This window comes from Hypanus sabinus, chromosome 6 (assembly GCF_030144855.1).
Source record: "Hypanus sabinus isolate sHypSab1 chromosome 6, sHypSab1.hap1, whole genome shotgun sequence".
NCBI lineage: Eukaryota > Metazoa > Chordata > Chondrichthyes > Myliobatiformes > Dasyatidae > Hypanus > Hypanus sabinus.
In genome coordinates, this window is record NC_082711.1 from 175,055,394 (window position 1) to 175,070,015 (window position 14,622).

At 41.9% G+C, this 14,622-nt stretch overlaps 1 protein-coding gene across 1 annotated transcript in view; it reads left to right on the top strand.

Moving 5' to 3' along the window:
* The first annotated feature begins 1,759 nt into the window (after positions 1-1,759).
* rps6kb1b (ribosomal protein S6 kinase b, polypeptide 1b) overlaps positions 1,760-14,622 on the top strand; it is an 88,159-nt gene continuing 75,296 nt past the window's right edge. The window contains 1 exon segment of the mRNA XM_059973651.1: positions 1,760-1,993. Coding sequence (XP_059829634.1) covers positions 1,916-1,993 — 78 coding nt within the window. The 5' untranslated portion in view covers positions 1,760-1,915.

Here is a 14,622-nt window from a genome sequence, read left to right on the forward strand (position 1 = left end):
TTGGGACATCTTACCTTCTGAAGGGCCGTGACGGATACTGGTATTGATTTTGGCTGGGCGGATCTTTGGAGTCCCCCTTCCAACCGTTATCGGGAGTGTTGTACAGGTCCTTAGCATGGGCAATGATCCCTCTCATCTGTCCAAGAATCTCTTTGACCCCTTATCATCAGACAGGATTTACCATACCACGAGGGCAATAGCTGTTAGGATGGGAAACAGCTTCCTCCCCCAGGCCATGAAGACTACTGAACTCCCCGCCACCACCCAGGTCTCATCACATATGAAACACCAGAAGCATTATGCTGTTTGCTTTTCAATTTGTATCATATGTGCACCTTATTATTTGATAACTTACTTGTGGTAATATTACTCTCTGTGTTGTGTGTGTGAGTTATATGTACTGTGTTGTGCTCCTTTACTGGAGGAACGTTGTTTCATTTGGCAGTATACGTGTGTACAATTGAATTACAATACACTGAACTTGAATTTATATTGTCACATATACATATAGAGGGAGAGGCTTGTCCTGCCTGTTACTCATACCGATCAAATCATTACACAGTGCTTTGAGCTAGAATATGGTTAAACATTAACAATGCAGAATAAAGTGTAAAAAAACTACTCAAAAATGCAGTGAAGATGAACAACAAAGTGAAAGCTGAAAAGGAGGTAGATTGAGAGGCCAACAGTCCATCTTATCTGACAACAGGTCCATTCGATTGTCTGATAACAGTGGGGGAGAAGCAGTCCTCGAGCCTGATGGTGCGTGCTCTCTGGCTTTTGTATCTTCCGTCCAATGCGAACAGGGTGACGAGGGAAAGTCCAGCATGGGTAGAGTCTTTGATTCTGCTGGCTGCTTTACTGAGGCAGTGTGATATATGGACAGAGTCCATGGAGGGGAGGCTGTTACCAGTGATGTGCTGAACTGTCCCCAGCTCTCTAGTGTCTTGAGAGCATCCTGAGCAGCTACATCACTGCCTCGTTTGGAAATTGCACCGTCTCGGATCGCAAGACCCTGCAGTGGATAGGGAGGTCAGCTGAGAAGATCATCGGGGTCTCTCTTTCCACCATCGCGGACATTTACACTACACGCTGCATCTGCAAGGTAAACAGCATTATGAAGGACCCCATGCATCCCTCATACAAACTCTTCTCCCTCCTGCCGTCTGGGAAAAGGCTCTGAAGCATTCGGGCTCTCATGACCAGACTGTGTAACAGTTTCTTCCCCCAAGCTATTAGACTCCTCAATACCCAGAGCCCAGACTGGCACCTTACTGCCCTATTGTCCTGTTTATTATTTATTGTAATGCCTGCACGGTTTTGTGCACTTTATGCAGTCCCGGGTAGGTCTGTAGTCTAGTGTAGTTGTTTTCTGTGTTGTTTTAAACATAGTTCAGTCTAGTTTTTGTACTGTGCCATGTAACACCATGGTCCTGAAAAATTCGTCGTCTCATTTTTACTATGTACTGTACATAGCAGTTATGGTCGAAATGACAATAGAAGTGACTTGACTTGTGCAAATGCTGGAAATCCAGAGCAACACACACACAAAATGCTGAAGGAACTCGGCAGGTTAGGCAGCATCTCTGGACTTGGACCCTAAAGCAGTCGCTGATTTGATTTCAAGTTTGCGGCATCTGCAACATTTTACGCCTTTGCCCTTGGACGGTTGCGTGCTCGCAGGCGCCCCCTGTGGACTTGCGCTGGTTCTTGCACGGGCTTGGGGCTTGGGGCGTGAAATCACGCAACCAGTTGGCGTGGTGACGCGAACCTGCGTGAGCGCACCGACGCACGGCGGGACGGGGCGGAGGACATGGAGGGAAGCGACGCTGCTGCTACGCATGTGCGGTGGCTGTGATGGTGATGGTTGGCGAGTGGAACCCATGAGGAGCGGAGCCGGCAGCCGGAGAGCGACATGGCGGGAGTGTTCGACATCGACCTGGACCCCGAGTACCAGCAGGAGGAAGGCGTCTCAGACGAGGAGTTGGAAGGGGTAAAGATGCGGGCGGGAGGCCGGTGGAGGTGGAGGGGGGAAGGGCAGGTGAAGGGAGGGAGGGAGGGAGCGGGGCTTCACCGCCCCGGGGGCAGTCGAGCGGCAGGCCTGTGTGAACAGGCCCAAGGGCCGGGCCCGGCCCACTCTCCCTTGGCAGCAGTTAGCGGCGCCGGCCATGAGCGCCTGCCCGTGAGGTTGCTGCGGGGCTCGGTTAAATCGATTACCATCGCCTTCCGCTGCTCGGTGCGGCCGAACTCAAGGGCCGTGTGTTCGTGGCAGCTCGGCCTGGTTTCGGAAGAGGAGGTGGGTGGGGGGGGGGGGGGTGGGGGACAGGTGCAGGCGGGGATCTCGGTCAATGATTAAAGAGCCTCCGAGCAAGTGACTGCCCTGATAATGCGCGTGTTTTTGGTGTCATGCAAAGAAATTCAGCTTTTAACGTGGGGTCTGTTGTGGGACGGCAGGACGAATAAAAGCGAGCAGTGAAGTCTGCAGCCGCGCTATGGGTCGAACCTCCCGGCCTTTCTCCGAACTGCGGAGACTTTAAACCATTTATTGGGATCGCACCTTACATTTCTGTGTGCATTCGCGCATTTTAATTTGATGCGCATCGTATGAAGTTCCCGGCTTTGCCATGTGGTTTTGCTGACAGCACCTGTCCAGGTCATACCAAGAAAATCAGTGTTTTTTAAAGTGCCAGTAGGGGCCGATATCAGCCATTGATCCACCGTGGGTATTTAAATTCGAATTTAAATTTAGTAACGGACCATTTCACTTGGAAACTGTTGCCTACTAAGTGCACTCTTTTATTTATCCATGTGTTGTATGTGATGGAAATGAATGAGTTGTAATGGAAGTCCTGGTGGCTCACTAATGTTCATCCTGAGTAGTGCCTTCACATCATATTTTATTTTCTGAGCCCGATTTGCTATGCCTGACTGACTACAGGACAGAACACGGAACACTGCGGCACAGCACGGGCCTATTGGCTCACGATGTCGTGTGTCGAACTTTTAACGTACTAATCTAACCCTTTCCTCCGACATAGTTCTCCATTTTTCTACCATACTCCTGCCTATCTATGGATCTCTGAAATGCCCCTAATTTGTGCTTCTGACACCACCCCATGGCAGGGCGTTCTACTATCTGTGCTTAAAAATAAACTTTTTATATCCGTCCCCCATATCCCCCACATCCAGTCGCCTTAAAATTATGCCCCTTCTTATTTCACCCCCCACCCTGGAAAATGTCCTCTTGATCACCGCCTCTTCTAATCGTGTATACCAAGATGATGAAATAATTAACCAATTCAGGTGACAATTCTCCCCCACCCTCATTTTAAGTTTTATTTGATGTTTGCGTCCAGTGCAAAGGAAGACTGAACTCCAAGATGCTTTAAAAGTGAACCTTAGTTGTGCTATTTTAAAGTACTGAGTGGGTGCCAAGTGCTTCCAAGAGAGGATGCCCTTGACTGTTCTTGCACATCTCTTGGTGGTTCATTGTAATGCAGCCTTGGCAGAGACGCAGTCATTGGTCTTTGCGAGAAAACTGTGCGGAGACAAACTTTGCATCAATAAGCAAATCTGCTTACAGTCTTGGCATGTTTATTTTATAAAATGCCTGTAGTAGCACAGACAAAATGCTGCAGGAACTCAGCAATGGGGCAGCATCCGTAGAGAGCACTAAACAACTTTTAGTCAGCTTTTCGGGCCGAGATACTTTGCTGGGACAGGAGGACCTGAGCTATCAGGAAAGATTGAACAGGTTAGGACTGTATTCCTTCGAACGTAGAAGATTGTGAGGTGATTTGATAGAGGTATGCAAAATTGTGAGGGATTTAGATAAGATAAATACAAGAAGGCTTTTTCTCCTGAGGTTGGTGGCACTACAACCAGTAGTTATGGGTTAAGGGTGAAAAGTTTAAGGAGAAAATTAAGGGAAACTTACCAGAGGGTTGTGACAGTTGGGACAAGCTGTCAGCACAAGTGGTGCATGGGAGGTTGATTTCAACGTTTAAGCGAAGTTTGGATAGATACATGGTTGGTTGGGGTCCCGGTGCGGGTCAACGAGCGTAGGCAGGTGAAATCATTTTGACATGAAAGGCCTCTTCTTTTGTTGTACTGTCCTATGACTTGCTGAGCTCCTCCAGGATCGTGTTCCAAGAAAAATTTTCTATTAAAGTGAATATTTGTCACTGTAACCAACTCTGAGATTCGCTTTCTTGCGGGCACAGTCAATAAAAGATAATAGAATAATAAGCATAATGGAATCAGTGAAAGACCACAACAACTTGTGTGTTCAACAAGTGTGCCTAAGACGACAAACTCTGCAAATACAAAAAGAAAGAAGTAATAACAAATAAGTATGGACAACATGAGCTGAAGTGAGCCCATAGGGTTGTGGGAACATTTCAGTAATGGGGCAAGTAAAGTTGAGTGAAGTTATCCCCACTGGTTCAGGAGCCTGATGGTTGAGGGGTAATAGCTGTTTCTGAACCTGTTCACGCACAGGATTTCCAGCTTCTGTAGAAATTCTTGTGTTTATGATTTGCCTGTAGTTTTTAATGCAATCAGTAATTTATCTTGGGAGGATATGATTAGGTCTGATCCTTACTGATTTGGAGCATCACTTTGACTGGGATAAGGGCAATAAATACCCTGTTCAAAATGAAGAGATGATTTTGCAGCTGACGTGGAATGTAAAAGAAGGTGCCCGAAGCAGTTTGGTGCACTCTCCGTATTGCAGAAAGTTAACTAGATTTTATGTTTGGTCTGTGGAGTGGGTTTGAGCGTAGGAGAGTACGACTGAGATGGCTTGTATGGTTGTTGCAAAATCATGATGGTCAAAGAGTGGAAGGAGGCTGTTTGGTTTATTGAATCCTTAGTGGTGCTCTAGAATAGCCTGTTTTTATAACAGCTTGCTGGTGTTTTTGAATGCTGGGTGAGACTTGCCTTTTGCAACATGAAAGTTCTCTGTATAAAAGGAAACCACTATTGTCACCCGTGTCTTTTAGAATTGATTTTAAAACTCTTAATAATCTGGGACTGGAGTACATCACACAGTCGTTTTAATAATGCTGCTTGAGGTCGTCTGCCACTAGTCTCTTAAAGTTAAACAATTTCCCTCAAAAGATAATGGCAGGTCAGCCTTTTTGAACTACACTCTTAAAGTGTGGAATTCAATATCAGGGATATATCAGACTCAATTGACACTTGTCAACTCAAAACCTACTTATTTAATCTTGCTTTTAACTAGCATCTTTTTTGTCTTTTATTTTCATGTCTATTTTTATTTTTTATTTTCTTGTTTGCACTTTACCCCATTTTAGAGCACTTTGTACAACATTGTATGAAAAACACTCTATAAATAAGTTACTGTTATTACATTGTGAAGATTTCAATTTCAAATCGTAACTTGATGTGCCAAATAGATTCTTAAAGGGTAAAGCATTAGAATTTAATTATTTTGTTATATCATGATATTTATCTTAACTCTGCCCACCCAAATTGCAAATATTCTTATGAAGGGTGAATATTTGCTGCCTTGGTATAAATATTGTAACCAAGAATAGGTATTTTAGAATTTGTTTGGAATTTTGCTCTATTTACTAAGCACATCTTTGTTTATTTGAAGATGTTGATTTGTGCTAACTTCTCAACCCTGCTTTGTTCTTGATATTATTTGTGCAAGGATTGACATTGATGAAATTTTGTTCTATGCCTGGATTTGAATGCTTATAACAGAAACCTGGTCAAACTTGCATGTAATTGCATCAAAAGGGCCAGTAAATGTTGATTGGGAGAGTAACAGAGAAAGCTGCTGAAGAGACTGATGTTCAAGAAATTCATTTGACTTCCTGGTCTAGCTGCAAGACCTCTATTTAGAATTTTCAAGAATTACATCCTTCATGTGCCATTGTGAACAATCTGGATTGCTGCTGAGATAAAATGCATTGAGTAGTGTATGTTTTTCTGAAGATGTTTGTTGGTGATGCTGAAGGTGACCTTTCCCCAGAGGAGTAAAAGCCTGGAATCAAAAACAGCATCCTAATTCCTAGTGTCATTTATTCACATGGGGAGCAATTACGCTCCCAAGATGCTTTGCAAAAGCTGTAGTCCGACGAAGTGAAGAAAGATTTTAGATTCATTCATGCATGGCCTTTACTGCGAAGAAGGCAGCAATTACCCATTCCTAATTGCCCATGAGGAATTGGTGGAGAGCTGTCCTTTTCAAGCCCCTGCAGTGTGTGTAGTGAAGTTACTTCCACAGTGTAGTATGGTTGAGTTTTAGGATTGTTACCCAGACATTGTGAGAGCAGGGTCGGGGGGGGGGGGGGGAGGGATTTGAAGCAAATAGCTGAGATGGAAAAGGTAGAGGGCTGATTGGAGAGGACAGTGGGCCATTGGAGATGGAGGGAAGGCGCCAGTGGGAGCTTTTGGGCAGATGAGAAGAGAAGGGTGAGAGAAGACCATAGGAGCCAGAATTAGACCAATTGGCCCATCCAGATCTGCTTCAAGCAAGGAATGGAAAGGGGGGGGGTAGAGATTACTCAAAGTTGGAGAAATTGTTGATCATGCTGTCAAGTCAGAGGCTACCCAAACACTGAATTGTTGCTCCCTCAACCTGAGAGTGACCTCATCATGGCTATGTGGAGGAAGCCATGGATTGGAATGGGAAGTCAAATTGAAATGAGTGCCCACTGGGAGATCCTGCCTTTAGCAATGAGCAGAGTGAAGGTGCTCATAGATTCTGTCTAACTTGTTGAGTTTCTCCAGCAGCTTGAGTGTGTTGTTCAAAATTTCCAACATTTGCATGACCTCTTTTGTTTAAGCATAGTTAGTCCCACTTGTGTGGCTAACTATGAATTTAGATCCATCACAGCAGAATTAGGCCATTCAGTCCATCAAGTCTTATGCCATTTAATCATGGATGATTTATCATCCTCCTCAATCCCATTGTCCTGTCTTCTCCCCATGACCTCTGACTCCTCGTCAATAATCTGTCCAATATGTGTTTTAAATATGCTCAGTGACTTGGCATCCGTTTTTTCTTATCTGTTGTAAAGAGACATCTATTCTGAGGCTGTGCCTTCTGATTCCAGACTCCCCCACTATTGGAAATACCCTCTCCATGTACACAGAAATTGCTTTTAGAGTACAGTGATGGTGCCCTGGGATTACAATTTTTGTGATGGCTCTCTCTGTAATTTAGCCTTTTTAATCTTAATTATTCTGTTAAATCTACAATGTACATCAAAGGCAAATGTATCATTAGGTGGGATGTGTAGTACTACTCAAACTACATGAGAAGTGGCAACTGAGTGCTTTCTGCAGCACCCTATCACCATGGCAACCTTGACTCCACAAAACAAACTACCTTGTTTTCTCTTTCCCAATTCTGATGAAACATCTTTGACCAGAAAGATTAACTTTCTTTCTGTTTCTGCAGTTGCTGCTTGACATGTTGGGTATTCCAGTAGTCTAGCAAGGGACTTGTGAAGTCATAATGTGTTATAAAGTTGAACTTTAAGATGTGAAGTTCAGGTTTCCATTAACTTTGGTGTCTGTTGCTGACATTTTTGTGGATCTCCAATATCATCTCTTCATTTAGAGCAGGGGGTTACCGACCTTTTATGTTGTGGACCCCTACCATTAACTGGGGGGGGGGGGTCCATGGACCCCAGAGTGGGAATCTCTGCTTTAGTGAATATTTTTCTTAATCAAACTTCTCACGATTGCCTCCATTGAAACCTTTGTTTTGCTAAATATAGATCTTGTTAATATTTTTGTAATTGATTATTTCCATCAATATTGCTTCAGTGTGGCCATTCTTTATGCTGTTTGTAAACTTGTATGTGAATAAGTTGCATCTGATGTATTTGTGGTATCTTTCAAGACCTCTGAGCTGCTAGAAACCTTAAATATGGTTGAAAATAAAATCCTGCACTGGCAACTCAGCTATGCCATGTACTGAGAGCCAGGGAATCCCTAGACTTTCCACCTCTGTAATCTGTTTTTGGGCCCTTCCTATTTCTCTTTCAGAATGGTGATGCTAAAGCATACTGTCACGTCCACTTCCCACAGTGACAAATCTACCTATTCGTGACAAATTTTGACCACCCCTCCCTACTTGCTCTTTCAAGATGAACTCTATTTGTTGTGCAAAACGGGATAGACAGATCTTTCTAAATATTAGGCCAGTCAAGGCCATTTTCTTTGTTGTCTGTTACATATTATGTTCAGTGCTTGCTGCAAAGTGCCTTTCCCTGGACAGGTGTCTGAAACTGGATCAGACTGATTGTAACTGAGGCATTAGATTTTGTTCCAAGCAGAGTGGGTCACTAAATGCCAAGTCCACCTGTTTTCTCAACTTCAAATTTGTTGACATTGAAGTACTCATACATTCCTTCTTCCTCTATACTTAATTATTCTCTAAACTTGGACTTCCAAAACTTTGGCTGTACCCTACCATGTCTAGCATTGTGTTCATTCACCAGTCAAGTTTGATTAAACAGTTGTGCAATTTTAAAATGCTCACCTTTTGTTATCTCTCCTCTTCAAACTCTCTGCACTCAATTTCTGGCCTATTGATTATACTTAATTTTAACCATTTTACCTTTGTCTGGCAAGGTCCTTTGCTGTGGATATTCCCCTGTAAAGGACTTTTCTTTAAAACTTCACTTTTGCTCTTCAGCTGCAGTAAGCAAACTAGCAATGGAGAAAATTGAATGGAGCAGCATGGTAGTGAAGTGGTTAGTGTAACAGTGGCAATGATCTAGCTTTAAGGAGTTTGTACGTTCTCCCTGTGATTGCGTAGGTTTCTTCCCACATTCCAAAGATGTATGGCTAAGTAGGTTAATTGGTTGGTGCAGGCTTGTTGGACCAGAGGGGCCTGTTACAGAGATATATCTCTAAGTTTAAAAAAAAATGGCATTAGAGTGGTGGGTCAGTAGACCTGAAGGTTTCCATCTTGGAATCTTGACATCAAGTTTTGCTGATACTTCTGTAAATGGCTTTAAGATATTTGGCTAAGAATAAACAGCAAGGTATTGTTTCAGCCACATTGGTTCATTGTGGCCCAACTCAGATCTTTGTGTGACGCCTATTTATTTCAACCTCTTATCTGTAGCCCCTGATACTACTCCTACTGTTGCTTAGCTGAATTCCTAGTGGGTGAATAATTTGCATCTAGTTTCTTAACCACCAATTTTAGATATTAGGGTAATAAGAAGCAATTAATTGAGTGGTTTAGAAGTTCCAGACAGCTAACATCCATAGACATCCCCCTCCTTTTATTCAGTTCCTGAAAAGATTTACTTTGTTGTCTTTGATAACTAAAATTTCAAGGTACTGTATACAGTCACTCCGTCCTTAATTACTGAGTCAGTAATATCCTGACAACTGAAGCTAGCTTAACTGGTCCAAAATTAACTTCCTTTTTCCCTTTCTGATCTTTCTTAAAAGGCAGAGTGACATTCATTTTCAAAGTGAAAGGATTGGGTGTCTAATCAGGAGAATGTTTGAAGATTGCTGTAAGGCACCAGCAACTTTCTAGCTTCCTTCCATAAAAATCATGGGATGGCAACCAGTTGATCCTAGGGATTTGTTACACTGCGCTATTGCTTATTTCATTAACACTAGTTATGTCCATATAATTTTGCTATGTTGCATCTTTTATTTAATTATTTTATTAATGACCAGTTTGCTTTTATTTTACCTCAATTCTGGTCCGTCATTTATTCAGTGTTCTGCTTGTTTCCAAGTGGTTTTCATTGCCACTGCTTCTAGCCACAAGGGTTTTATTTGATTTACTTTATCTTGTGTGAGTTTTCCTTGAATCTCTTTTGTACCTCTTGCTTTGCTTTGCCTCTTTTTGATCTTTGCTTCACTCCCAGTTCATCAGGAGTTGTGTTATTTTGTATGTTTTACCTTCTCGTGTTGTCCCTTGCTTTTGGCTTTTTTTATTGGGAGGATAGGTCACTTGCCTTTGGAGGAAGGGGGAATTTATTTCTGTGTCAGAATAGAGGGTCTGATTCGGAAACAAATGTGTCCTTAATCATCTGCTGTCCTTATGCTTTTGGGTGTAGGCAGCGCTGTTGAGAAAATTTTAGAACTTGCTGTAGATGTTACATTTTGGCATGTGTTGGATTTGGGGATGGAGGTGTAATCTAAAGTTTGACCGAAAATAGCGAGTTCACACTTGGCAGAAGAATCTGGGATTTAAAATTAGATGCTTTGGAGAGCAAATGCACAGGTTAAAAAACTGGGAGCATTGGGAAGAAGGAAGAGTTACAGACAACTCTCCTATTAAAGGAATGTTTGAAAATTCTAGGCTTGGAGGAGCAAAAGTTTAGGCCGTAAGTATTATGAAAATATTAAATTGATTATCAAGGAGAGTGATGATGGGTGAGGGTAGATTTCAGAGAAGGATGAATCAAAGGAAGCTACCTTGTCTGTTCTGTGATGAGCCTTTTCTTTGAATGAATTCTTCATTATTTTTCTTTCCCTGTAGCCAATGGCTGTTTGCTGTGAAGTTTTTGATATACCTATCCCCTCAAAAAAAAGTCAGTGATTTGCAAGACCCTTTCCACCATCTTCAAGGCACATCAGTGATGTGATATGGCTTTCTCTGAGCTAAAGTGTAGCTCCATTAATACAGATGGTTGAACTGTTCATAAGAATTATCCATCCCTTTAAATTCTGCTGTTCCCTTCTAATAAATCAAAAGAAGCCTTTCTGTTGATAGTGGAGATGTACACTCAGCCCATTGCGAAGGAACTGAAGCACCTATTCGTTAATATTGCAATGTAGCTATGCTGCTTGGGAAGGAAAGAGTGAGCACTTAAGACAGATGTTGAGATGCCAATCAAATGTGTGATTATACTGCATATAATCAAGCATGAATATGTTTGGCATCTCCACACCTGTGTTAAATATTTACTCATCCCTTGCCAAGCACTATGTCTACATTGTCCGGGTTGCAAATGCTAAATGATAGGTGCTTCGCTTCCTCACATATCACATCGCTGATTAGTGGCCTTGTGGGTAGTAAGGACAGCAAGTGATAGAAACACTGCTAATTCCATTCAAATCATACAACCTATTGGTTTATGATTATAGAATCATTGAAGCATGTCACTGTCTTCTCCAGGTGAATTAGGGATAGGCAATTACTGTTGCCTCCTTTCGCCATTTCTGTCTTTCTGAATCTATTTACTGTATTAACACTGATAGAATGTGGCTTGGTGATGTTTTCATTTGGTATGCTGTTTTCAAGTGCTGCAATACAGAAAGGAGCCGCCCAAAGAATTTATGTGAAGTAAACATTTTTAAAGCTAATCCTCAAAGAGAAAAAATGCATCTTACCATTTTCGAAACAAGAACATGGAAATCTTTATTGGGGGGAGTGCATCTATCAATGGATAAACTTGATGTTACTGTGAATTCACTAATGAGGACCCACATTCCTTGGGATATCCTGTGTAAGTTTGAAACCCAGTGAAGTACATGCTGTAACCGAAGCTTTGCATCTCGCATTAAGAAGGTGAAATATGATCAGTTCACCGGAGGAAGACTTGAAACTTGTCACCTGGTTTGAAATATAAATGAGTATTGCGATGGACGCTGCAGTAAGCTGCATTGTGTGTGGTAACATCTCTACTATTAACAAAAAGACTTCCATTTGATTTAATAGAAATTAACTGCAGAATTGGAGTGATGGGTAGCTTTAGATCTTCAGCCGTTTGGTGCTCCACCCTTTCTCCATTGCAGGATACAAGCAGGTTCAAACCAAGTAAAACTTGCCATGATATATGGTAAACACAAGATATTCAACAGGTGTGATATATCAAGAGTAACATGCAAAGAGGTCAGGCAGCATCCTCCTGGTGTCAATAATCAGCTCCTTGGTCTGCTGACTTTGAGTAAGAGGTCGTCGTGGTACCTCTCAGCCAGATTTTCAATCTCCCTCCTATATACTGATTAGTCGCCACCTTTGATTTGGTCAATGACAAGTGGCGTCATCAGCAAACTTAAATGTGGCATTGGGGCTATGCTTAGCCAAACAGTCATAAGTGTAAAGTGAGCAGAGTAGAGGGCTAAGCTCACAGCCTTGTGGTGCACTTGTGTTGATGGAGATTGTGGAGATGACGCCAGACTGAGCTGACAGCTGTCTGCAAGTGAGGAAATTGAGGATTCAATTGTACAAGGAAGTATTGAGGCCAAGGTTTTGAAGCTTATTGGTTAGTATTCAGAGTATGATAGTATTGAAAGCTGAGCTGTAGTCGATAAAGAGCATCCTGATGTATGCATCTTTGCTGTCCAGATTTTCAGGATTGAGTGAAGAGCCAGTGTGATGGCATCTGCTGTGGACCTGTTTTGCAAGTAGGCAAATTGGAATGAATCCAAGTCACTTCTCAGGCAGGAGTTAATGTTTCATCACCAACTTCTCAAAATGCTTTATCACTGTGGATATAAGTGTTACTACGCAATAGTCATTGAGACAGGTTAACATGTTCTTCTTAGGCACTGGTATGATTGAAGCCTACTTGAAGCAGGTGGGTACCCCAGACTGCTGAAGTGAGAGGTTAAATATCTCAGTGAATACTCCAGCCAGTTGGTCAGCACGTCTTTAGTACTCAACCAGGTGCTGCACCTGACCCAGATTCTTTCCATGGGTTCACTCTCCTGAGGGATGCTTCAGACAGAAATCACAGAGTCCTCAGGGTCTCTGTTTGTGATGGTTCTTCCGTATTGTGGTGGTGAAGTAAGCATAGAAGGCATTGAGGTTATGTGGAAGCGAAGCCCTGTTGTCACCTATGCCACTGGATTTCAGTTTGTAGGAGCTGATAACTTTCAAGCCCTGGCACAGCTGTTGAGCATCCTTCATTGATTAAAGTTCAGTCTGGAATTGCCACCTTGCCCATGATGTGGCTTTCTGGACATCATACCTAATCTCTTGTATCTATGTTTGTCGCCAGAATTGAATGCCTCTGATCTGGCCCTGAGCACATTGTGGATCTCATGGTTTATCCAGGGCTTCTGGTTGGGGAAGACAATAATTTTGCGGGGGGGGGGGGGGGGCACTGTTTCTTGTAAAGTCTGTAACATCTGTGGATTCATTCAGATTCTGATGAGTCCTTGAACGTGGCCCAGTCCACCAACTTGAAGCAATTCCGTAGTTACATCTCTGTCTTCTGTGACCACCTCTTTGTTGTCCAAATCTCTGTAGCTTCTGACTATATGTTGGTATGATTTCCAGCATCTGCTGAATCTCTTATTTTATTCCACAAGTCTCAACCAACTGAGGTTGATAGCAGATTCTGGTGGATGTTGGAAGTCTGATTCAGGTTTAATTTGGAGGAATTGTGGTCAAGCTGTCAGAGAAGTAGAGATTGAGATCATAACAACTTTCTGACTTAAAGGGGACTATGGAAAATTGACCTGTTAGACTTGGAAGATGAGATGGCTTAGGGCCAGCTTTAATTAACAATTTAATTTTTTGTTTCTAAAATGCATTTATTTATGTATGGTGAGGATGGGGGGAAATAAAGTGAGCTGGTACCAGTGGAGTTTTATTTTTAAAATACTCCGTGCAGCAAATGCAAGTAAAATGATAACTGTTAATGAAGAGTTTATCTAGTTAAGGCTTTGTTAATTCGGGTTTATAGCCGTATAAATTTTACATTTGAGAGACAGAATTATTTAAATTAGTGCTGTAACAAGATGAAATGAAAAGGGAGATTAGAGACAGAACACGGCCTACCTAGTAATACGTTTAATTTTCTAAACTGAGAAGCATTGTTAGTTTATTAGTAAATTGAATTTCCACATCAACTGCTAAGGTAAAATACTGTTATGGAAACTAAGAAAATAGTGTGTTTTGACAAATTAATTCTCATCAGACAGAATTTATTCCTGGTAAAGGAATAACAGAGAGACAAGAAACTGCTGTAGATTTCTCCATCTCTGAGCCGTGTTTCCATTTTTTAGGGAAAACTGTAGAATTGAGGAATGAGTTTCTTCATCCAAGTAAAAAGTATGTTGAATCATGCGTAAAATATAAATGGACTTTAATTTATTTAGATGCTAAATGAATGAATTTTGCTGATCTCAAGTTGCAAAACTATCTTAAAGTGCTTGTATGTTAAGATTTTGTTACTTAAAGCCAAATTTGATAAATGTCATTACATTATCTTTTGCTCTACACTTAAATGTCATCAGAGGTTTGTTTGGAGAATTTTAATCTACTTTTCCTTTTTGTAGTCATCAAAATAGAGTTAGTGGAAATAATTGATTATACACCTAAATGTTACTGTTTCCAGACTGTCTTAACTAAGGCCTTTTAGCCAATGGCATAGATTGTTTTAGAACTTAGAAAGTGTATGAAGATGTAAAAATGGAAGTATTTGAGGGGTGGGGAGAAGACTCCCAGACACAGGGAACAAGCTGTCAGAATGTTTTGCCACTGTGAATGAAAACGTTTCCTTAACGTACAGATTTGGAATGGCATTGGAAAAATATGTATAGAGTTAGAGGCTTTCAGTAGGGTGTTGCATGCACCTGGTTGCATGTAGCTTTTAGAATACAAAGGTTGTGAAATTTGAAGCTTAATTATGAACCATGTAGGATGCA